At 39.5% G+C, this 26,511-nt stretch overlaps 1 protein-coding gene across 3 annotated transcripts in view; it reads right to left on the reverse strand.

The window, feature by feature from the left end:
* Window positions 1-328: 328 nt before the first annotated feature.
* LINGO2 (leucine rich repeat and Ig domain containing 2) overlaps window positions 329-26,511 on the reverse strand; it is a 579,240-nt gene continuing 553,057 nt past the window's right edge. For all 3 annotated transcript variants that reach the window (XM_075410839.1, XM_075410838.1, XM_075410840.1), the window contains one exon: window positions 329-13,649. In XM_075410839.1, coding sequence (XP_075266954.1) covers window positions 11,793-13,649 — 1,857 coding nt within the window. In that variant the 3' untranslated portion in view covers window positions 329-11,792. The remainder of the gene's footprint in view (window positions 13,650-26,511) is intronic.

Below are 26,511 nucleotides of genomic sequence, written 5' to 3' on the forward strand. Positions count from 1 at the left end.
TGCTATCCTAGTTGGGGGACACTAGATTTATATGTGCAAGAAATGCTACAGAAAAACTTTTTTGTTTGCAATCAAGTACTCACTGGAATGCTGGGCATATTTCCAAAGCTAGAGCAGACAGTCAGAATGACAACCTCCAATTTTTACCTTAAAAAACACAAGTGAAACATTAATGGATTTTTATCTTTTCATTTTCTTTTTTTTTTTTAAAGGAAAGTTTGTTATTTTTGTGCCTCAACAGATGAAATTCATAACCTTATTTCTGATAAGAAAATTGAAACATAGAAATCAATTACAACAATGTGCTTTTGAGCTTTTATTTCTTCATTTAAGTAACTGACAATTCGGAAGGACACAAACAATAGGGCTGTAGCAGAACAGTGTTACAATTAAAATCATTTTCTATGGAAAACAATTACAATAGCTGTTGAAAATCCAGGAAGGGTTGATATTTTGACCAGAACAGACTGCATTTTAAGAAAGTATTTGTAATGAAATGAGGTGGTTTGTAGCTTTCCTGTTTGAAAAAGGAGAGAGGAGAATTCTTGCGTTAAGTCAGGATCTGGAGGGAGCATTTTATCACACTGAGAAAATAGTTTTCTCATCAACTAGTACATCTCTTTTCCATCTTTATGACTTTTCATTCTTACACTGTAAAGCCCACCAGAGCAAAATGTTCGTGTTTTTAATGCATACCCTCCTTCTGTTTGCATTGGTTTGGGTTTCTGCTTTAGTACATTAAGCCTTAAAGGACAAATTGACCTCTCACATGCCTTTTTGTGTGCAGTTCTCTAAGACGGCATACACATTCAGTAAGTACTCCCTTCAGTTCTCATTGGCTTGAACACACAGCTTCCAGCATCTTGAGTTGATAGTGGTCTTGAATGGCAAAGTGGATGTATGCTGGTTAATCTCATTCCCAAAGACCAGTTGTTATTTTCAATTGTGCCAGATAGGCTCATATCTCAGAAATAGTTCCCAGTGTCTGCTGGATGTAAGGGAGTAACTGGCCATTAACCACCAAGCATGCTTCACTGACATTCACAGCACATTATTCTGGCTTCAGTGCTAAAACAGAAGCTGGGAATGAGGCAGTTCCAAGTGTTTGGCTCATGTATAAGCAAAATAATCTTGATTAAATGATGAAGATGAGGTTGGCCATGATTCAGCATTGTGGCAAATAATGTGTCAGGACAAATTCCCTAAGATGAACATTGGCAGCAGAAATTTCACAAGTGGATACTTGTTACTTTATCTATTAAAGAGTTGGAGAACCTGTGGGAATGATAGATTTCTTTCAATAAACTTTGATTAGAGAGTACAGAAACTACGGGACTTATTTTTGGTAGTTTTGTAGAAGGACCAAATGGAAACGTTTTTGTAGTAATAGTATTGTGAGTGCTTGGTGTGACACTTGAAAACCTGGCAATTGATGTGTAGTTTGCATTCATTTCAGCATTTCTCATCTATATTCTAGGGCAAAACAACAATTTTTCGTATTTTTTTTTTAGGAGATGAATCATATTTCTTAAACATTGCAAAATCACTAATTAAATGAGGCATTAAGAGGTCCTTTCATGCAATAGACCACTGAACTGCAAAAATGAAGAAGTCTATCTGGTGTGCATCTTTCATGAAATTTTTCTTTCACATACTGCCACTGCTGTACAGGAGCATGTATTTTACAGCTGGTGGAGATGCTGACTACAGGGCAGACCACTGCTGTCACCACATTGCCATTATCTTCTGGAGCGCTTTGGGCAGCAAATGATGCATTTCTTAAAAGAAAATCTTTCCTTTGTCTGATACCAATGCCTATTACTGCATACCAACCTACAAACCAAATTATCATTCCTCATGCAGGGATGGCTGGACCATAGAATCCTTGGCTTTATAAACTTTAGTGAAATAGCAGAATCTTACTTTTGAAAAGTAAATATTGTTATTATATTCTCCAGAGAGTTAGAGGCCCAGGGGTTCTGATTACAGCTCAGAAATCCTGAGTTCCAGCCTTCTGCTTGTGTTACTAGTTGACAGCTATGCTGTCCCCAATTCAAGCAATGCTGATCTAAGGTTCTTTAGCAAAATGAGACATCCTGCCAAACTCACGAAAGCGAACACAAGATTCCACAAGGCCCATTAAAATGCGAGCTTTTTTATGAGTCAGAGGACTGTGATGTCTCTAACCCTTTTGCACGGCATGCCTGTTCTATGTAAAAGCAGAGTGTTATCTGCAGTGCACTAGAACTGAAGCACTGCACAGATGCACCAAAGGTTGGTAGGTTTCTAAGATGAGATGTTGTTTGGTTTCAGTGATAATAGTACTTTACATAATGGATGATGTCTTTTAGTCTTTCTACATACAGCAAAGAGCTCTTGTAGCAAAAGTAATAGATTCAATTTATTATCGTTGTTCTCCTGTAATAAAATAAATGTGCTCTCCATCACTTGTGCTTTTGAGTTATATAAATAGCAAAAGTTATTGGAAAATAGTTCAGAAAAATATAACTTCCACTTAGGGACTGATGAGGTAAAGAAGATCTTCCAGCTGGTGATTACAGCTTTAACTAGCTGAATGCATCTTCTAGCTATTAATTAATAAACCAGCTCCTGTAAATCCAAATAATTTCAAAGGTACTTCAACAAGGTACCAAGTACCAATGTCATATAATTTTAATTTATTCTCTACTATCCAATCCTGTATGTTTCTTTCTTACTGTATTACTTTTACCTTCAATTACTAAGGCTGAAACTTATCCTTCCAAGAACAGAGGCAAAATAAGACTTTCCATGGGGAATCTTCTATTTCTAGGAAGGAAAGAAATTTAGACCAAATCTCGCAGTCTGCTGCCCAGTCTGGAGACAGTAAGGTCAGGTCTTTTGCAAGAAGTCTGTGTTTCTTAATCCAGTAGTTTCAGACTCATTTGTGCTTTCACAGCACGAATTACCAGCCTCTCTCCCATTCCAGACTGTACAGGAGATGAATAAAGCCCTTTTTATAGTGTGTCATCTACACCTGGATGTGGGAAGGTTTTATGATGAAGAAGATTCACTGTGAGCATTCCCCCATATGAGAATAACTCAGTCTCTGTGAACTGAGTTTATTAATTAGTGAATAATGTGATTTCCAATTTCCCACTACATTTTTCAATTACAAAAATGTTAAACCCAGGCACTCCTTGGAATAAACTTTGGATCCCAAGACTGGTTTATTTAAAGGTTACTGCAGTCTCCAATATACCGCTACTAACTCTGAGACAAATCTTCTATAGTGGATATGTAAAAGTATAAATATTCTCAAAAATTTATTAAATTTATTACACTTTAGAAAATGTTGGATGTTTTTTAAAAGCTGAAGTGGTATTTTTCTGTGAAGGGTTGTTTATAGATACAAAAAAAAGAGGGTAGCTCTGGAGAGCACAAATTTTTTCTGTCTAGACCCTGGGCTTAATGTGGACTATTTTAACGAATTTGTCAGTGATTGCCTGATGTGATGGTGTTTTTCTCTACCTGGTTGTCGTGGAGAAAACTAGTAGTTTCTTCTACTGTAAGACCTGGAAGTTGCACGCTAGATGCTGTGATACAGGAACAAGTTCCACGTCTTGAGATAGTATCAGGTAGTCCAAAAAAGTAACTTGAATGGCATAAAAGAAATCTAAAGCTTAAGTCTGAGGAACCTGTTGAGGAAACAAACTCAATGTAATTTGCAAACTCAATGTTCTCAATGCAGTGGTAGGTGCAATGGCTCCTTTTTCACGTCATGTTGAAGGCAGTACTGCAGTACACTGCAGACTGTCAATTGGATTACCAAATTAAAGGAAGATAAAAGAACATGAAAATAAAGCAGATTCTTAACACAATCTATAGCTAAGTTTAGCCCACAGATTCATTGCATTTGACATTCTGCTGCAGAGGAGGGTACAGTGATGCAAGTCAGCCAAAACCTTATAGACGTGTCAAATGCAAATACAGAAGGATAAGACAGATTTCAGGAGGCACAGGAGAGCTCAGATTCAGCCCATGTCTGTCTCTGCTCCCAGCAATCCAGCAGGATTTCAGCCTGCCTCTTCCTTTTCTGAGGTAGCAATAATAACTTTGTTTCCCCCTACCAGTGAGTAGGACCCTGGTTTAGAGGATAATGGGTTCATGGCTCATAAATCTTATTTCAGATGATCCCAGAAAGCATGAGCAAAACTCTCTGTTGGAGAAGGTACCTAGCTATGGGAGAATGGGAGCTGCAATAGTGGCGGTTATGGCCTGTGTCCTTCTTCAAAGGTGATCTCTGCCAGAAATTTGATGAGTAGTGACACGCCTCAGGGGTTTGGAATAGCTTTCAAGCTCAACAGAATCTACTTTCCACCACTTAATTTTTCTGGTGCAGTTACAGTGGAGTTTGAATATTGGTGATTTCCTTAGAAACCATGTTTCAGGTGCAGATTCTCAATATTAGTTGCCTTCCAAGTGACACACAGCAGGTGAAATCTATCTGCTGTCCTCTCCATGGTACTGATAAGTGGCAGGCTTTTTTCTTACAGGGTTATCCTGATTGATATCCCCATCAATTACACTTTGCAAATGAAAGTGAGGGAACAGGCTGACTGATACTTTGCATGGAGGGTAAATCCCAAAACACATCTGAATGTGACCTATGTTTATCTCTCTGTTTGAGGGCTCCATGCAGCGAAGAAGGAGTGAAAGTGAGTAGATGAAAAATATCTGCTAGAGTCTTCTTTTTCTGACTGCAAAAGTTTATATTCTCAGTTCAAGAGTGGTGGGTCTGAGCAGATTCCCTGTTTTGAAGACTTAGCGCTAAGGACTTCAGAACTGGTGCTGAGAAAACTGTATTTTTCTAGTCTCATTTTCCTCCACTACCCCTTGATAAAAAAGTGATCAACTACAATAGCGAAAGTAATGTAAATTTTCTTCACTTTTCCCAGTAAATTTTGCCACTCCATGGAATTTTTTATTTGGGTTTCATTTTGGGTAAGTATGATACATATCATGACATAAGCCCTAAAGTAACTTTTAAAATGACATTCAAGACAACTGTCTTGACAAACAAAGTTGGTTTTTTTTTTCCTTTTTTTTTTTTCCATTGTATTAGCATATTTTGCTCAAACATGAAGCAAAATTACGGTCAAACCCGACTTCTCATGTGCTTCATGGATCATAACAGCAAGGTTGTTTCATTTCCCATTCACACTCATGATCATATATATTAAAATAAATTACAACACATTTTTTCTGGTTAACCTTGTCACCTTTTAAAAACAATATACATTTAATACTTGAAGTAAGAAAAGAACAAAACAAATATAACTCTTTTTTTGCACACAGAAACATATACGTATGAACTACATGTGCTTGCAAATAGATTTCAGTATGAGTGATGATATTTTAATATATATGCACTATGGCGTTCCCTCCCCAAATAATGAGAGACTTGCTATCATATGTACTTGCCCAGAAACCAACTTCCTGTTATATGGCTGTAAGCTCACCAGATCAGGGCTGTCATTTTCTTCCTACTTACACAGTGCCCAGTGTAACGAAGCCAAAGTGTCATTTGCTTTTAGATATCAAAAAGGCATAAATGAATTTTTTAAGAAGCAAAAATATTTTGTTTTCTGAAGGATCAAAATTCTTAATATGTGTACAAGCTGACAACCATCTTCCGAGCTGCCTTGAAATTTCAAGCCAGTGTTCTTGGCTTATGTGTGAGGAGATAATGTTGTTGACTTGCAAACATCACAGACACAGAAATAGGCAGACTTCTTTAAGGTTATAGATTTTTTTTTTCTTTTTTCTTTTTTTCTTTTCTTCCCAGAATCTACATTTTCATATTCTCCAGATCAGTTAGCACTGGCAAATATTAAAGTTAATCCAGAATAGAAGGTGTGCCACAAGGTGAGAAAAAACATAAGCTCTGCATATTTTCCGCTATTGTCTGCTTAGTAGAAAGCAAGAAACCTAGATGCCTTTATCAGATTTCTAGTGTAACCAATGAGTAACAGAATGGTGTCAAGACGATTTCTCTTGATTTACGTTGCCTGACTAGAGTAGAAAATCTGTTTTCAGGCTCTTGCTTCAGCACTTCTGCTTCATGACATTTTTCTTACCAGTTTGAATAAATACAAATAATCAAATTATGAGTTGAAAGCCTGCTCTTTTGTACTCTTCTGTGAGCTATTCGAATATGAAGGATAAAGTATCCTTAAATTTAAGTTGAAATAACATCAAACATGTTCTTGACTATGCCAGCTCTTTCCTTATTCTGCTGAGGCTATAAATACAGATTTTTATTTCCAGCTGGCCTTATATCCAACCACCTGCTTCTAGTGGAAAAAAAATAAAGGCTGCAGATTACTTTTGGCATGTAGCTATCTCAGTAGCAAGAACCTTGCAGAAGTTCATTTTTTTCCTTTGCAGGAGGAGGTTTACTCAAGTTCCTTCTTCCTTTTTTATTTTTGTATTTGGCTTGAAGAGGGTTTAACACCATGCTTTAAGATCTAGATTGCAAAAGCCATGTGAACATGAAGTGAAACTAGACCATATCCAGAGATCTTCATTTGGCATCACTGTCATTTGAAACTGAGAAAGGAAGAGGGCAGTGCTAAGAGACAGACAAAGGGAGCAAGTGTCACTGAACCAACTGGCTGTGATTCTTCTAAGCTGCCAAGGCAAATTGAGTTTGTAATTCTTATGACAGGTGATAGGAACTGGGCATCCAAATTGCTCAGCTAACTTGGAGTCATTCATTGTTTCAGTGATTCTCCAGCAATCAGGCCCTTTCCCTTTTCCAAAGATGTTGCTTTAAATCCTCTAGGCACAATTAACTTTCAAATTACTGGATGACAGTTTTTTAGTTCTTCTTCCCTAGTTCTTTTTAGTGCAAGGAACAATCACCTAGGATGCTGAAACGGGGTGAGAAATTCAGTGTTTTCCCATGTATTATCTTATGGTAAAACTACAGATCAGTTGCAGCAGACTGAGATTTCTAAGACACTGCTGTTGCGCTTGTTTTATTTGGGAAGACCAGGGTTGCAGTTCAGCAAGGAGGAACAGCTTGACCACGTGCTCCTTTACCTGCTACTCTGTGTCAAGCCACATTGTGAGCTGAGAGGATGGGAATGGGCAGAGCAGTTGTCATGCTAGCCCCAGGTAGACTAGGATCATTCAGGGTAGAAAGATAGCAAAATGGGCAGAATAGTCTTCCCATTCCTCACTTCTTGATGGATGTTTCACTGCTGGGAATGGAGGTGGAACAGACTGTAGCTTATTTACACAAATGTTGCCCTCTTTGAAGAAAAATGAGTAAGGACTGCCCATTTTATTATTGGCTAATGGACCTTTGTTCACAGGATGCGGTAGTGGAGAAGGCAAAATAACTATGTGACTGCAGTTTCTTGGCTGTCTTTGCTAAAAGCTGCTGTTGCCCTTAGGAAGCCAGCAGCTGCTTGCACTACTGGATTTTCAGCCAATGCTTTGTCTTTTTATGGATTAAATGTGGGCTTCTGGCATTCACACATCCTGAAAGATTTTCAGGAGAAGTCCACTGTCCAAATCAGATGTCTAGGTACGGTATAGGAAAGTCTATTTCTACATATCTTTGATGTGATTCAGTCACAACGCAGCCTACGTTCCAAAGTTCCTCCACACAAGTTTTTTCTTCTATCACCTTTCCATTAAATATTAATGCTGATTCCTTACTGTGTGTCAGATGCCTCACCTACAACTTGTGGTGTTGAAGACGTAATGTGTCTTTCTTTCTTTACAGTGTACAATTGTCATAGGTGATGAAAGAATTAAGGAAAAAAAGATAGCTACCATTCACATAAATAAAGGAAACATTGAATGGCAGTGTGACAATGATGTCAACTAATTAAAACATAGTTTAATTAAAAAAAATACCTAGTCACGACAGCTTGTATTTAATTTCTCTAGATGCTCCTGGCTCATTTCAATTGTATCTGGAGCTGTTGACCCTGTTGGCACTGGGAGCATGTGTGAATGGTGAAGAGGGAAGAACAGAGGGTAAAAGCAGTTTCCCAGTCTGAATCTAAGTTGATGTTGTGGATGAAGCCTTTCTGAAAACAACACGCCAAGTTAATAAGACAGGAAGAAGAGGGGGGAAAAAAAAGCGCAGGAGCTCAAAACCTAAAAATAAGGCTGAGATGGGGCACTGCTTAGTCTTAATCCATCCTTATATTATTGCAAACTCTTAATACATTTCTGTAGTGGCCTCTTTAACTCACTTGTGGGAACTCTGAGCACTTGTACATACATCCATTCTGAACAAGGAGTACCGGTCTGTGGAATTGGACTTCAAAATGCATTTGTGGGAGGCTCAGCACTGCTCGTACAGGAATTATTGACAAGGGTGCTGTGGTACTTGCTTTGTCAAGTCGCTCTGCTGGTTTTTACATTTTCAGTTTTGTCCTTTTCTGCAGAACTGTTGCTCCTCCTTAGTCTTGTTACACTGCCTGGGAGGTAAGTTCAGGCTTGGATTTGTGCCACTGTGGGGGGCAGCTGGTATAAAACTTAGAGGTAAAAGAAAAAACATAATTCCCTCTTTTACTGGCAGGTCTGCACAGTCTACCTGTTTCTGAATATATGATAAGGGAGCCATGTTGTTCGGATGCCTCCTCACAGCCCAGTCCTTTTTCTCCCCTGCAGTAAGACAAACTGTGGTGTCTCCTTGATCTCTAGGAGACAAGGAGCAGTGACTCCTTCAAGAAGCAGGGTGGGCATTCAGCCACTCTGTTCTTAAAAGAATTGCCAAAAAGGTGCTTATCTCAATCTGACCCTGACACTGTATTCCTTATTCACTGAAAACAGCCACAGCGAGTGTGTGTCTCAAGAATACGTGTAAAGAAGATTATGTGGAGCAAGATAAAAGATTGTCTCTGAGTCCTACTGTTCTCACTTCTCTTAAGAGATGCCATGTGCCTTGCCAAGTCCACAGTGAAATAAGTAGGCTGCAAAAACTAGAACATTGCTGCAGGCAGGGAGCAAACACTGATTCTTAAAAACTGAATACTGACTGAACTCAATGCGATACACACAATGATGACAGCTCTGCAAGGTGGTCCTAAGCAAGAGCAAGCAGTGATTTTCATCACCAGCACATTTCACATAGGTAACTAAGCACATTACTGCTCAGAAATCCTTGCAGTGCACTAACAATGCAATCACTTTTTAGAGTCATTCTAAGGGAACAGGGGAATTCAGCAATTCATAATTAAACCTAAAAGCACATTTTTTCTGGGGTTTTTATGAGAATCTTTTTTTTTGGTGTCATTTAAGATGAAGCAATCAGCTGCAACTGTCTAGAATTTAGGACAATTTTTGCTTCTAAGATTGATTTTAACATTTAACATGAAATGACTGCAGGGGTAACAGATTACTAGCTGAAAAAATTACAATTACAAGGGAAAGGCACATGCAAATGTCTTTAATGGGCAGTTCAGAAACACCTTGTTTTATCCCCATTTGTTTCTTTAACTACCCACATTAAGGTACAGTAGAGTTTTGGACTTCAGTGCGGTGGTTATTCTATCAGCAAAAAATGATTTCCCTGGTGTTAGAATTTAGTCAGGGGTTATTCCATTTTTTTGCTGTTGCACAAACTGTCATAGAACAAAGAGGGTTAGTGTCAAGCATCTCCATAAATCTCCAACTATCTAGTTCAGAGCATAGAAAAAAAGAAGCAAGAAAACTCAACTATAATCTTAAATCCAACTAAAGTGGAGAAAATTCAAACAATCCTTGCAACCTCCTCAGTCTGACAATCTAAAATGAGGCAACAATGCAACCAAGGATCAACCACCAAGGAAAGAGATTCTCAAAACTGCCTAGCCTCGGGTCCTACAGCTATATTAAGGGTACACCTGGGGAGCGCAGCTGGATTTTACAACTTTTGGCACATTTCCCTTGATAGGAGCAGATTTTTGTCCTGATTAGAAAATCTGTGCCAAAGAATGTGGATATTAATTTTAGAAACACCTGCATCCCATTATAGGTCAGCCTGACTTTGGTTTCGAAGTGCTGAAATCTAATTTTAAGATTTGACACAGGCTCTTAAATCACATTGATCTGAATACTCTGTCTTATGATATTTTCATATTCATTTTGGCTAAACCCATACATAGTCATTTTTATCCTTGCTTCAGGTTATGCCAATCTTTTATAAATTGTATTTGTTATCAACCACTTAGCAACAAACCTATGGCTCATAATTGCTGGATAATTGAGAGGTGGCTGAACAACTCTTCCCATTGCTGAGAATTTCAAAATAAGAACAGTGGTACCAACAATAAAGAATAAAGAATAGAGTTTCAGTTCTGAGCCTTTTGAGGATTTGTTTAGAGGCATAAAACAAAAAAGGTGACTGGTACTGAACTAAAGCTTCACTGACTTATTCTCTCCATTAAAAACTTCCTAAAACCTGGAAAAACTTGCCCCTCTTGCTCTAAGATACTGCCCCTGAAAGAAACATAACCACATAGTTATTAAAATGGCATCAAGAATAGCTAAGTAATCTGTTCTTGGAAATTAGCTTTGCGTTTGTGTGTTATCTACAAATATACAAGATGAGAATGACAGTGGCTAGAGGTTCATTATATCTGGCAGTATGTTAGCCTTTTTGAGGCTATCATGTTTTAAACATCATTTTAGCATTATAATCCCCATACTATGCATGGGCAACCGTAGTTTACTTGGCACTGGAGATGAGTTCATTCCCAGTAGCAGAGCTTTTGTATACTTTAATTCACTCGTATAAATAGTAAGATGACCATATTTCCCAAGGACTATTCATAATATATTCTGTTCTTTCTTTTTGCCCGGTACACATTAACATTTTGACAGTAGCTTTGAAATTAAAATCAGGGCTAAAAAAACCAGCTCGCTCTCTTCAAGTAGAACTCAACTCCTCTACACCAGCAATCTCTCATGGGTTGCCTTCCCTGGGCGAGATCCAGGGCTGTGTTACAGTAAACTGGTCCAGTGTGATATCACAGATATAAAAAATATTCCATTCTGTATCAAAACTAGGCACATGCCTTATATTTATATGAAGAGAAGATCAACAGAGCTGAGCATTTTTGCTCTCAATTATTCATCTCTGGCCTTCTACATGAGGAGAAAAATATCTTATGTTATTTCTAATTGATAACTACAAGAGTCTAATTTGGGTTAGATGGTAGTCAAAAGGAGGGTGACATCACACTTGGGTCAGTATTGGTGGATATCTAAAAGCACAACCTCTCGTTTGTATTGCTTTAAAATGTACACAGTATGGATGTAGATTAAAAAAACTACCAATTTTCTGTGGTGTTGAACCAACTAGAAGGGATGATGCAAGGTTTTACCGAATGAGATCTATGGATACAAATTTCACTGTAGAGTATGTTTTAGACAAATGTGTCTTTTTCTTTAAGTATGTAAATCCTACACTGTAGGCTTTTTTTTTCTTTTTCTTTTCATAGTGGTAGAAAATGTTGAACAATTGTCCATGAGCATGAGCCAGCGGTTCATTGCTGATATCCCCAGAATGCCAATATTTGCAATGCAAACAGTTAGTACAATTTACCAGTTCTGTGAAAGGCCCTGACATATCTGCCTCAAGGTCTGGAGGCTCTGCTGTATAACCACAAATAGTCTTTCCATTTTCATGTAACCTTTTGATACAGTGACAGCTGCATTAAGCTGCTTTTGCCTAGCAATTCCACATGCCAGGTTGGTTTAATTGATTTTAATGCCACAGAAAAAGCACTGCTAGCAGAACACCATCAAATCATTTTCATATTGAACCTTCGTGGTCCAGCAACCTCCCCTTCAACCACAGCACCATTGTTTTTACGAGGGACATATTCAAGGTCAATGCTGGTTTTGTGTTTGCCTTTCCCTCGGCTCCACACGAAAAGAAGGAGGAAACAAAATAAAACCACTCCAAGGAATGTGAAACAGCCCATAGCTGTGGACACCAATATTGTCTTAAGGTCCAGAGAGAAGGTGTTCGCATTAGTTCCATTGGAACTTGTGTCATTAGAGTCTGTCATATACATAGGGGTCCTGTTGGCATAAAGGAAACGGTCTGAAGTAAACCCCTTTACTGTAAGGGAGGCCGAATAGGTGTCATTCCCAGCTGCGTTACTTGCAATACAAACATAGATCCCAGTGTCCTGGTCTTGAGCAAATCGGATCTCCAGGGTGCCATCTCCCAGCACAGTGGCTCTTCCATTCGATTTAGTTGTGATCAGCCTCCGACGTGGGGTAACCCAGGAGATGGTAGGCTGCGGATCCCCGTCAGCATTGCACATCAGCTGCACTGTCTGCCCTTCCTCCACTACCAGGTATTGCAACTTCTTCTCTTGTATCTTGGGCTTCTTACAGGTGAAGTAAAAGGAAAGAGCTGTGCTGTGAAAGTCTTTGAATGACCTCTCTTTGACACTGTCTGGGCCAGCACACGTCGGTGGCTGGGCTCCAAACTGCAAAGTTGGTTGCCTCTGTAAAATCCAAAGGAGACGACAGTCACAGGCCAGAGGATTGTTGTTAATGCAGAGGACCTCAAGGCTTTTGGGGGAATGGAATACATTCTCTTCTAGGGTTTCTAGCAGGTTTTGGGACACATTAAGCAGACGTAAGAAACGGAGCCCTTGGAAAGCGTGTGATTCAATGGTACGTAGCTGGGCCCCCACTACATGGAGTTCCTGCAAGCGAACTAAATCTGAAAGCATGCCTGCTTCAATGGTGCTGATAGGGTTGTACGAGAGGTTTAGATTTGTCAGGTAAACCAGATGTTTAAAAGCAGAGTAAGGTACTGCAGACAGGTTGGTGTTGGTGATGGAGAGAGAAGTAAGGTTGAGACCATACAGACTGTTGGCAGGTAGCATGTCCAGGAGGGGCCAGGCATCTATCTCTAAGTCTTTCAGACGAAACAGTCTTTTAAAGGCATATGCAGGCAAAGCGTTAATGTTGAGCTGTTTCAGATGCAGACTAATGAGGTTGTGGAGGTGAGAAAGAGCTTCCGTTGGTACAGCTGTGAGGTTGCATCTCTCGAGGGTGAGCTGCTCCAGGCTAAGCAGTCCGCTAAAGGCCCTGTGTGATATATAAACCAAATCATTGTCCCCAACCTCCAGGGATTTTAGGTTATGCAGATCTTGGAACATGTAGTCCAGCAAAATGACAATCTTGTTTTCACTTATATCAAGTTTTGTTAAGTTTGACAACCCAGTGAACACCCCAAGGGGGACCAGCTTCAGACGGTTTCCTTTCAGCCTTAGGGAGCGCAAGTTGAAGAGATTGTTAAAAGCTCCAGGCTCCACATTGGCAACTATATTGTCACTGAGGTCAATCTCCTCCAGCAGAGGGTATGATGTGAATTCCTCAGGGTTGACACTCTTCAGTCGGTTCTTGCTGAGGTCCAAGATTTTGGTCTCAATGGGAATGCCCTCTGGGATGGACATCAGACGCCTTCGGTGACAGCTGACGGACTTGTTCTGTGCCGAACATTCACAGCGGGCTGGGCAGCCTATGGTGGGGCCCATGAAGACTAGCAGTACAGCCAGACCCAGGAACGGCTGCCAGCATGATACAGCCATGTGACGCATGACTCCACTGATCCGGTCTAACCCTCCGTCACGGGCCTGTGGGGATGAGGATGGGAAAGGGGAGAAGTTAAGTCTGCAGCTAAAGGAGACGTCTGCCAATTTTACGGTACCACTTCAAAGAAGGCACATGTGTTTTCATTTGAAACAACATAATAAAAGCTATTGTGAATGGCAAAAGCAACAAAAAAGCAAACTACCCTTCGTTATCACTGGGCTTGTTGAAGGATCTGTTCATCCGGCATTTCCCCTCCAGATATCAGAAGAGACAAAACAGCTTTTCCTACTGCAAACAGTAAAGGAGGTTAGGTTTTATTCTTTTCTCATTCTCAGCAGGTCTCCTCAAAACAGTGCTATAAGTAATGCAGAGATAAACACCATACACTCTGCAAATAGGGCTAATCACGTTTGTGAAAAATTTAACCGCATTGGGCCTCTGTGAGGTGACATGAAACCAGGCATTTGCCTTTCCTATTCACATCAGTGTTTTAAGGCAAACCTTAATGATGTATTATCTTCAGGAAAAGGAGCTCCTTGACAACGAAAAGATTCGTTTTAACATTTAGTGCATACATTACAGCTGTAAATAGATGGAGCTTGTTCGCATGTACACATACACACTGGCTTAGATGAGAAAGGAAGAACTGGTGCATCTCTGATTAGAATTTGTATTAAGGACAAATTGACTTTTTGCTTTTACTGCACAGAAAGATTTTATGTGTTTTTTTAGAACCAAAGAACTGAGAACGGTTTATAGAATACATCTTTGCACTTCCAAGACATGTAAACTAGCTCTCAGGGAGAGAAAAACAAGATAGGATGAGCTGGCTGTGTTTAAACAGCACAATGTCCAAAGGAGCACAACAGATTCAGTGGAAATCACAGTCAGTAAGAGATTTATTCATTCCTGCCTTCAGGTTAAAACTGAATATAGTAGAAGACAAGATAACCTCTATTAAATTAACTACCTTTCTCCAAAGACTGTTCTTTATAGGCTTAGTCACCAAAGGCAAGAGAATTTTTCAAGCCTAGCTACTAAATGGAGATACTCAATAACCAATTTCAAAAGAAGAAGAAGAAAAAAAAAGAATAACGTAGGTGATCATCGAAGGAAAGTGTGTCTAAGACACTTGCAGAGTAAGGCACTCTGCAAGGAAGGACTATAGAAGCGGAAGTGTCTTAACTCCTGTGGTATAGCCAACTCAATGATGCCAAGTGGTAGTACTAAGACTTGGTCTTTATAACATTAACAGACCTCACAAGGTGCCTCAGGTCTTGTGAGGCCTTTTCTATATTGGTTAATTTGGGCTTCATTTTAGTTGTACTTGAAGAATTATTATACATAACTCCTGCCTGTAACTTCCTCTCGGGTCTGGACAGCTGGTCCTACCTATAATGACAAATCTACCCAATGGCTGGGCATTCACTGCCTGACCTGAATCTTTGGACTTTGAGAATCATCTGGCTAGTGCTTAAAGTTTTCATCTTAAATTTGAGTCAAGCTTTGTTCATCTGTGTACAGTCATGTTGATTGTATAATAAAAGATCCTGCTGTACACAGAGGATTCACAGATTTAAACAAATATGGTATAACTAAATTTATGATGTAGTCAGACAGTTATTTTGGCAAATAATCTGTTTGAAGCACATAAAAATAATATTGAGTAAACCCGAGACGGAGGAAGAAGAAACTCCCACCAGTAATTCTGCTACAACAACACTATACCGCACTGGCAGACAACTTGGGAAGTGATAACTCACCAAATTATCTTGACTGAGAGAGGAGGGTTGCCCTCTCAGATTGTGGATGGTTAGAAGTGTGGGGATTCAACATGCAAGAAAAAGAGTGGATACTTGGGTCTACTGATCTTATTGTATCATTAACAGTTCTCGACTGAAACTAGGTGGTTTGGATTGTATGCATTAACTTTATTGTAACTGGACTAAGGAATAAACAGCTGTTGTGTTTTGACTGTTAAAAACTTGAGTGAACAATAACTTCTCTTGGAGCTGCATTGAAATTTTGTTCGTTGACTGACCATAAATGAATGGTGCACATATTACTCCTCTCATAACTCTGTGCAAGAATCTTACTCTTGACTGATGTGGCTTCTTCTCTTCACTCTGACACTTCTACGCAGAGACTAATAATATGAGGCAAATTGCATGCTGGTTTTGTGATGTAGTCTGGGGACCTGGACTATTCTTTATTATACTACCTATAAAAGAATATTTCAACTTTGTCCTAGAAGGACAGCCTGCTGAGATTCATTTAGTTTCCTCCTTAAGTTGTAGTCTTGCAAGTAACTATTGCTAGTTATGTCCAGCTGTGATAAAGGTTTTCAGAGATAAACTTCAGTTCATTAGGCACTAAGTTAAAACTGGAAATCTATAGGGGTCTGTGAGTTAGGTGTTTGCAATGAATTCAGATCAAAGAGGCTTTCAGGTGCTCTGATCATTACTTTCAGAGCTCAGTCTGTGAGGGTAGCTCTTTTGTACTGATACTCCAACAAGTAGGGAATTCATTTTTTACCTTCTTCACCTAATGTACGAAGCACAAAGTAAACAGGTTCAGTGGAAGACAAGCACCCCTGGAGAGTTCATTTTAGGTAACAAAAATATAAAATGCTTTTTGCAGCTATCCAAGCCACCTGATAACTAAAACTGCTGAGGAGTATAAGATAGAAGATGGATGGTATAAAAGATGATAAAAGGACTTTTTTGACTGGGGCTGGAATAAAGAAAAGTAGTGCTAATAAAGCATTTCAAATACTAGCAGTTGCCTTCTGCAAGAATGTGCACACAGATGAAGATGGATATGCAGAGTGCGTGCATGTGTGTGTATGCACTTGCAGGCAAGCAAGATTCAGAAATGAGATTTAAGCTGGAGGAAATTACACATCAATACAGAAAAATAATAAATTATATTAAATTGTAAGTCAGAAAAACAAAGATTACTTGGATCAACAAGTGCAGGCTAGAAAAAAATGTAAATTAAATTATTTCAGTTTACAGTGACCCAGATGATACTACCATGCTTCCTGCTAACCACATCTGTGACTACACCCTTAGCTTTGAACTGCTTTGTGCAAAAATAACTTTATCTTCGTTATGCAGAAAATGTAACCTTACCTCATTGTACAAATAATGAACAAAAGGTGAAAAAGTCTAGCAAAGGAAATATGTGAAACATAAAGATTTTGGACTCTTTGCAAGACAAAGTGAATGTTGGGAGAAGCCTACAGTGAACTTTCACCAGCTATTGCACAGCGTGCAGTTTGAACAGGCTGGGAAGAGAGTGGCTTGAGAGCAGCCCCGCGGAGAAGGACTTGGGGGTACTGGTGGATGAGAAGCTCAACATGAGCCGGCAATGTGCACTTGCAGCCCAGAAAGCCAACTGTATCCTGGGCTGCGTCAAGAGAAGTGTGGCCAGCAGGTCAAGGGAGGTGATTCTGTCCCTTTACCCTGCTCTCATGAGACCCCACCTGGAGTCCTGTCTCCTGCTCTGGAGCCCCCAGTAGAAGAAGGACATGGATGTGTTGGAGAGGGTCCAGAGGAGGGCCATGAAGATGATCAGAGGGCTGGAGTACCTCTGCTATGAAGGCAGGCTGAGGGAGCTGAGGCTGTTCAGCCTGGAGAAGAGAAGGCTCTGGGGTGACCTTCTAGCAGCCTTCCAGTACCTGAAGGGGGCCTACAGGAAGGATGGAGAGGGACTTTTCACAAGGGTGTGTATTGATAGGACAAGGGGGAACGGCTGTAAACTAAAAGAGGGCAGATTTAGATTAGATTTTAGGAAGAAATTCTTCACCATGAGGGTGGTGAGGCACTGGCACAGGCTGCCCAGAGAAGTTGTGGATGCCCCCTCCCTGTCAGTGTTTAAGGCCAGGTTGGATGGAGCTCTGAGCAACCTGGTCTAGTGGAAGATGTCCCTGCTCATGGCGGGGGGTTGGAACCAGATGATCTTTAAGGTCCCTTCCAACCCTTAACATTCTATGATTCTATGATTCTACAAATTTAGTGTGAAGCGGTATTTCAGGACATATCTGGTAATATAACTAACAGGGCCTCCCTTTGGTCTTCAGTGTGAGAACATTTTGAAAGGATACATCTTCATCGCCAAAGTATATTGTGTGTCAGTGTGATCACATTTTCTTATTATTATACATCCATTAAACAACAATGGTACTGTTTAAAAATCTGAATGTAATTATACCATTTAAACATATTTCACTGCAAAGTGATTTATTGCAGTAAAAAATTGTTTCCCATATTTATTTAGACTTATGTTAATCATTTGGCAACCTCACTGGCACTCTACTGAACTATCAGTGTCACTGTTCAATACAAGATCTTTTATTCCTGCTAAAACAACTAACACTACATACTTTGCCCTTTGCTGGTGTAAGAATTCCCCCTAAACATCTACATGATTTCCTCATTTTCCTTCTTTGGATCCCTCTGTACATACAGCTTTTCTTCACTGATATATACAATAAAGTGTATGCATTGAAGTATACATATATATGTACACATGAGCCAAAAGTATCATGTTTTTGCTCTGTAACTGTACTATGCCTTGCACTGTGGAGTATTTCTCTACAATTATACCTTGTTAGCACAAAAATTCTAATAAAAAAATAAGTAATTACAAACCGGCAGATTTTATAAGCTTGAATGCGAATGACAACATATAAAATTGTTTTCTCAGCCTCTCTGGGGTATTTATCACACTTTGATACACTCTGAGAATTAAAATACATGAAAGAATTCCTTAACAAAAATATATTATTAACTATCAACATCCTTTTTATCTTTCTCTGGCTCTGTTTCTTAACTCCAAAGTCATGAGTCAAATTACAGTTGGATGATACTCTTTATCAACACAGGACCTCAGTCAAAGTTCAGCTATGCAATTAAGAATACTCATTAAAGTTATTAGTTAATTGTTCTTTGTGATCTCACCCAAAACAGACATCTCTAGTACTTTGAAATGCAAATAATTTTGCACAAAGATCTTCAGCTTTGAATCTACCCATGAATGCTTTACAACAATGTATGTGTACCAGTACCCCGTAGCTTTTGAATTGAACTATAACAAAAAATAAATAAAAAGCAACGTGACGCTCCCTCAGACTGCTGTCCAATTCTGAACATCGATAAGAATGTGTCAAGCCATGGAAATGTGCTATATATTGTATCACTTCTCTCTCTTTCTCAGAAAAATTTAAGGCCTTTATTGCTAAAATCTAGAGTGCATTTGACCAGGGTCCTTTCCTTGTCTAATCCGATGCTCCAGTACTGTCTGGGAACAGCTTTAGCTGGAAAAGGTGAGAGTCAGATTTGTTTCTATCATTACCTGCATGTTTGATGGTCCGACTTGGTAGTTTTGATCTCATGTTTCCCTGTCCTTCTCCCAGACTTTCAGATAATTAAAAATTCCAGTGGATCATATCAGAGAGGACAATTTTGCATGATGTTGAGGTGACAACACTTTGGCTTCTAAGATTCCCTTTTCAAAAACTTAACTGTATTAAATCAACCTTCTAGGATGAAATGTTGCATGACAAGTATCTGACCTGTAGTGATTATTCACCTAAACATTATCAGCTAATCCTGAGAACAAGGTAAAGTTTCTGTTTTAAAGGTGTGAAACTCTATCTGTCCTTCACATTGTTCAAGGCATAAGGAGTCAAGATGGATTTTTTACGAGCCTATGCTCAGGGAAAGTAAATTATTTTTCCTGTATAAGACTGTTTCTTTCTCCTCTTACTTGCTGAATTTTAACATTCCTATATTTTGGAGCAGGGAACAGGTACCAAATATGAAGGGGCCTGTCTTGCCTGTCTTTGCCATTCCTGCCAGCATCTGTGACACTTCAGCAAGCAGTAAGCCAAAACTTGTGCGCAAACCGTTGCAACAAAACGCCTTTGCTTGTGTGCTCAGTAGACAGTTACTGAATATGATCAGCTAAAACTTCTGCCGAATTTAGCTATGTGGTGCAAACTTTGCCCAGCTCAGTGTGATATGGGGAGGTTTTTACTCACAACCTTATCTCTCTATTACCTGTTGCAAGGATTTTAGGAAACCGATTGCTCTGCCTTTCCTGCACTCTCCAGTGACGCTGGACCAGACCAGGTAAGGGCAGGGTGAGTGAGGAGTCCTTGCTGCTGGACGGCACCAAGGTGGCAATGGTGGGAAGTTTTGCCTAGGGGAAGAGTGCAAACAGGCTGGAAAGATGACAGAGGCAAAATGAGGTGGTTTTAGTGTCAGTCAAATAGAAACATAAAACTATTAGACAATTAGGAATGTTCTTACAGTGAGACACAATGCCACACGGAGGATGAACAAAATTCTGGCTGTGGCATTTTCTGACTAGACTGTGCAATCTTGACATTCCTGCCATATGGTCTTTCAATGTAAGAGCCAATGTATAGCAAAGGCTTTGTGTCGCCAGGTCTTGTGCCAGCAAATTATCTCAGTTTAGTGTATTGATCCCAAGCTCTATCACAGGCCAAGTCAAGCCTGCCCATAAGCTCTCCAAAGTAGGATTTTTCTTTAAATCAGAGCATCTCAGAAATGATTCAAGTGAACTATGATGTACTAACCTCCCTGCCTCTTTAATCAAGCCTTTTGTGCTTATGCAGAGATTTTGTTCTCCCTCCCTTCACTGATCTCTTAAAAATCTCAGTGCTTAAGTAGCTGTCTATCTGCATTTCAATAATTAGTAGATTGGAAGAGACCTTGAATAGCAGCCACCGCAGCAGCAGCAACAGCAAGCACCAGTCTGTCAATTCATTGAATCGCAAACAAAGTTTTGTTTCAAATGTTCTGCAGTCTTGGGATCATTCTCTGCTACTAAGTCACCAGGAGAAGCTTCATGGGCTAACACCGACTCAGAAACTACAGTCAAGTTGCTTTTGATTTCAGAAGAAACAGTACTTCCTTCCAACAGTACCCAGTTATAATTCCAAGAATGAGATCAGTATCATGTTATAACAGACATGATATAGAAATTGAAAAATAGCAAAAATAACAACCAGAGGGACATTTTGAACAGCTGATCCACTAGTATTATTGTAAGACTGATTAAAATCATTGTACCAATGTGGGTATAGTTTTTACCCCAAATGCTGAGATTATTGTTTGAATTGAATTGAAAGAAGCAAGTGTGCCAAACAATGGTAGCTAAGAAAATCAGGATAAATTCATATGATTATATGAATTACCTGTACAAGGCTTAGAAATCCATATTGTCTGAAATTAAGCAAAGAAATGAAGCCACCAGTACACCTTCTGTTTCTAACCCAATTTTAAGACTGATATACCAATTTCTTGCAGATGTCACAGAGAAGGTGAATCTCAGGAGGAAATTTGAAGGAGACAATAATAAAACTTTAGCATTATCTCACAGGAGACATTTCACGCATAAATAACTGGAAAATAAAGTGGAGATATTTGCAAGAATTGTAGACAAAATGACATTCCCACTGACATTGTTGATAAGTTGAAGGGGAAGAGGTTTACAAAAAGTTTATAAGAACAATTATGTGAAGGGCTGTAATAGAGGCTTGGAGGTAAAGTAAAATTCATACATTTTTGCATAGGTTAATGATATAAGTCAACCATGCAGGGAAGGTGTACTGTCATACACACACAATTAACTACCTCATAAAAATTGCAAATATTTGCATAGAAACATTTTCTGACAAAGAATCTTAGTTGAATAAATTAATGAACTACTGTGAATAGCACATCTTTTCTGCCATCTATTCCTTCTGAATGCAGAAACACATTTTTGAAGGGTACAATGCTTCAAAATTTCTTCTGCCAAATTACGGAATCACAGAATCACAGAATGGTAGGGGTTGGAAGGGACCTCTGTGGGTCATCTAGTCCAACCCTCCTGCCGAAGAAGGGTCACCTACAGCAGGCTGCACAGGACCTTGTCCAGGCAGGTCTTGAATATCTCCAGAGAAGGAGAATCCACAACCTCCCTGGGCAGCCTGTTCCAGTGCTCTGTCGCCCTCAGAGGGAAGAAATTCTTCCTCACGTTCAGACGGAACTTCCTGTGCTTCAGTTTGAGCCCATTGCCCCTTGTCCTGTCACTGGGCACTACTGAAAAGAGCTTGGCCCCATCTTCCTGACACCCACCCTTCAGATATTTGAAAGTATATATTAGGTCCCCTCGCAGCCTTCTCTTCTTCAGGCTGAACAAGCCCAGCTCCCTCAGCCTCTCCTCGTAGGGGAGATGTTCCAGTCCCCTCACCATCCTCATAGCCCTCTGCTGGACTCTCTTGAGTGGCTCCTCATCTTTCTTGAAGTGGGGAGCCCAGAACTGGACAGAGTACTCCAGATGAGGCCTCACCAGGGCAGTGTAGAGGGGAAGGAGAACCTCCCTCAACCTGCTGGCCACACTCTTCTTGATGCACCCCAGGATCCCATTGGCTTTCTTGGCAGCCAGGGCACACTGCTGACTCACGGTTAACCTTTCGTCCACCAGGACACCCAGGTCCCTCTCTGCAGAGCTGCTCTCCAGCAGGTCCACCCCAAATTGTTCACTCTCTTGCAGTAAATAGTATACCTGTTTTACTGGTGAAAAGTGGTATCTCTAATAGGTAAATATTCAGTGGCAAAGACAAGAATAGCACAATTACCATGGCTAGAGATGTGTTGATGCACCTAATTGTAATAATGCAATAATGGAGAAAGATATAGACTTCTGCATCTGAAAACAGTGCAGCTTCTTGGTAGTTTGTACTACATTTTATTGGGGCTGCTTAGTATTGGAAGAGCACCCAACTGTTATAGCTAAACTCCGTACATAGACTTGATGTAAATATCTCTGCACTGTAGTCTGCTGAGTGATGTGTGACTTCAAAAATGATATGATGACCATCTTGGTGATGGAAAGTTACTGAAAAAAAAGAAGCTGCTTTAAATCCAGGACAGTAGCAGACTTTCAAGGGCTAGTACATTCAAGCATAATTGAATCACACTTCGATAATCCATTTAGGAAGCCATAAGCAATCTACATTGGATCTAGGACATTACAAGAAAGGTTCTTGATATATCCTGTTATAAATGGATGTTCCCTCTAAATACCTGCACATGAAAGTCCAGAGATCTCTACGACAGTCAGAAAAAATGAACTGTTCTGGTAATGTGTGGACTTCTACCTTTAATAAACAGATACAGTGGTAAATTTAACAGCATGATTTGCAAACTTCTGGCCTTTAGCATATATTCATTTTTGTTAGATTTAACACCAAAAGTTCTTCTTCATTATCTTATTCACACACACAATAAGAAAAGTAGGTGGCAGTGACCTTATTGGCTGTTAGGGGGGCAGACAGATTAATGTGCCATCTGTATAATGAAGGCAGGTGAGAACTTTTTCCCTAGCAGCTCTACAGGAACACTGAGCAGGAAAAAAGGGAGACAAATACTGCATTTTACTCCACAGGGTATGGGTCTAGTAGAATTTATTTTTAGTGCCGACCACAATCCTATGATTGGAGTCACTAAGGAGCATGGCAAACAATTTGAATGTATTGACTTGTGACCCTGCAATCTTTTTCTGGCAGTAGCACAGAGCCTAGTGACAAATCGTGGTATGCAGAGGCTAAAGCATATGCATGCAGAACATGCCCAGGAAAGCTAAGAGATCAAAAAATTAGTGCTACAAGTTCTGTTGTTGTTTCATAACACAACTCAAAGCCTCTTTAGCCAGAAACTCTGAATACTTAAGATCCCATATTTTTAAGAAACCTTTATAGCTAAGTACCTCTGAAAGACCAAATGCATTTTACAAGGGTAATATTAGTCCATCTTGCCTGGGTGTAGATAGAGTTTAAATTCTCTGTCTCCAACTATTTGAAAACAGCTAAAAATTAAATGAAACAGGAATTCTGAAGAAATTGAAACCAACACATTTTCTTTCCTGCTAAGACAAGAATCTCAAAAATATGTGGGTATGGCTCATGTCGTGGTGGGGAGACAAGATACACTTAGTGAAGCTGTAACACACACATAATTTCAGTGGAACTTCTTTGACTAATACATGGAAAAACTAAATCCATCAGCTCTGTGAGTATTCTTCCACCTTGATAAACATGTTTGTAGCTGTTCTAATTGTATCTTGCACCAAAACACTAACAGTCAAAACAAGGAGCATATTCACTAGGGACTATCATCATTCTGTCATATGCAGGGCCTTCAGAGCATGGCATGGAAGCAAGCTGATGAGCTATCTGATGCTTCTCTTTGTAAACTGCGGGAGTAGTCAGAGTCTAGAAAGACAGTATAAGAGCTAGAGCGTTACATTAGGTACATTAAAAATAAGCACAAGAGAATAAACATGTTTCTGAATCCTTGTCAGAAGGTCCTCTCTTGATTCAATGGTGTCAAATTCAGAGTGGTTATCCTAGCAGAAAATTGTGACCTGCACTCGGGAGGTGACACAAAGGAATGAAGGGATCTATTTCAGCTTATTGGTCAACACTAATAGGTTATGCAGGAAGAAACTGTGTGGTAGACCCAAATGTACACACTGAATGGCTCAGATAAGGAAGATATCCTAGGGACAGCTGAACAAAGCTACTGCACTTTGAATTAAAATAGAGTTGATTGTAATGTATACACTTGAAAGAGAAGAAAAAAGTAGTGAACTGCCTTGGGTTCTCCTGTTTGCTAAAGGCATTATTTAAATATATTTAGATTCAAAATCAACCTGCAGAAAGGTCAAGGTAGGACATTCAGAAGTAAACCCTAACATGTTGACAGGTGAACAAGACACGACCATTACTCTCTGCTTTAGTCATCCCCGTACTTCATGAATGTTACTCCAGATACCTACTGGTGTCAGCATGAGGTGAACTAAGTCACTGTTTGAGAGACAGAGGAAGAGAAAGAGAGAGCGTGTAGAAGACGCAAAAGAGTTGAAATTTTGTAGTCAGACTTTTTCAGCTGGGTCAGAGTCATAATCCAGCCCTTTGTTTGAGCCTGACCTGTTTCAGAGCTCCTGGTGTCAGAGCACTGCCGTAGGTAGCTCCCAAGTGAAGTAGTTGAAATATGCTAATTCTTGTATGCTTCACAGCCGAACTACACTTTTTACACTTGAAACCCATTCCTCTTATCATTTACTGTCACCCATTTTCATTAAATTTGTACCCACATTTGCTACGTTGTTTCTAGCAACTTTCCAAGAGCTTTCCAAACCCTGGTAATGGAGATTGTTGCCTTACTACTTATGTGATGCAGTGTTTATACATTTCTTTGGAAGTAAGAGGGATTTCCTGAAAATCTGTGCTTCATTTAGCTACTGTCAGATGTGATGAAGGCACTTGTTGTACAAGGTAGAGCCTCTGCTTTTTGAATTAGTGTATATTTGGTAAATATTTCCTTTAATAGTTAGCAAAAGACAAATGATACTTTCACAATATCCCAAGCATATTTATTTTTCTGGTTAACCACAATAAAAGGCATTAAAAAGCACAGCTTTCCATATTGGGTTTACTCATCTGCCCTACCTTGCTAGCCCTAGTTACAAGGGTAATTGTGTATAGTTTTAAACATAGTCCAGAAAACAATTTTTTCCCTTTCTTTCTTTTCCTTGGGAAGGTAGTCTGTGTCTATGTACTCCTGCAGCCTCCTAGAGAAATTGACATACCATGCTCGCGGTGGGTGGTACTCTGTCCTGCAGTTATTCCGGATCTGCATCAGGACTGATGCCTGACAGGAGATGCTTGGGTCCTGACAGCAGTGAGCTGGTGCAAAGCTACAAGCTCTGTAACTGTTGCATTGCCCAGTTTCTTTTGTACTCTTTACAAGCTCATCCACTGACTTGCTCTCTCCTGGGAGACATAGCACTGCTATGCTGGCCCTCTACAAGTTGAGTAGTAAACATAAACTACACTCACATCATACTTGCAGTAGTTTTCTTGCTGGTTTAGAACTACAGACGTCAGCTCAGAGATGGAGATTTAGCTTACAGTATAGCTTCTGTCTCACTCTATAGCTGTACAGTACAACTCCACAAAAATAAAAAATGTTTTTCTCATGAAAAATATTTCAACTTTTGTTGAAAAACTGTTTTCCAATAATATTTTTCCCTTAAGACATGTTCTACAACAGTGATATTTCATTAAAAACATAATATTCTATCAAGAAAAAATTTCAACAAATAATTTTCAACCAGTTCTGTGTTTATACATAGTATCATGCACAACAATTCACATATGCTTAGAAGGCTTTAAAGGAGAGCACTATTTATACCATCTGTAATAATATTCTCGGAGAATAACATATTTGTCTTTTTCCTAAGTAAAATTAATGCTAAACTATCTTTCTACTGCCAGAGCACTTTTAGATGGCCTAATTTAAAAAACAAAATAAATAATGAATGCTTAGGTCTATGTGGATACTTCTATCCATAATGATGTGTTAGTTGTACTCCTAATTAAAAGCTCATTAATATCAAAGACATTTATAAGAAACTCAGATGCGACAATACCATTTAGCATCCTAAGACTGAAGCCACTCATACTATCAACTGAAATTCACTTATTCAAAGGCTACTGTAGGCGCTGTGTGAAATAAAGTTTTATGCTGTAGCAAATACTTCTTGATGAAGGCTGTATGTAATATTCAACAGTTTCAGTTTGTTACTGGCTCCGAAATGTCACTTCAGGCAAACTTCGCCAGAAGAATTGAAGAAAAGAGAACTGAAGGAGGGTAATTCATTTACTCTCAAAAGCATTGCATATCTTCAGTGTTACTGGACATGGGAACAGGGAGGGGATGCAAACAAGGAGGGTGCATGAACAGGAAGGATATAATCGGAGCTCTGCACAGGAAATCTTTCTGCATGTGCTCCAGTGGAAGATATCTTACACATCTGTGT

Source organism: Opisthocomus hoazin, chromosome Z (assembly GCF_030867145.1).
Source record: "Opisthocomus hoazin isolate bOpiHoa1 chromosome Z, bOpiHoa1.hap1, whole genome shotgun sequence".
Classification (NCBI taxonomy): Eukaryota; Metazoa; Chordata; class Aves; order Opisthocomiformes; family Opisthocomidae; genus Opisthocomus; species Opisthocomus hoazin.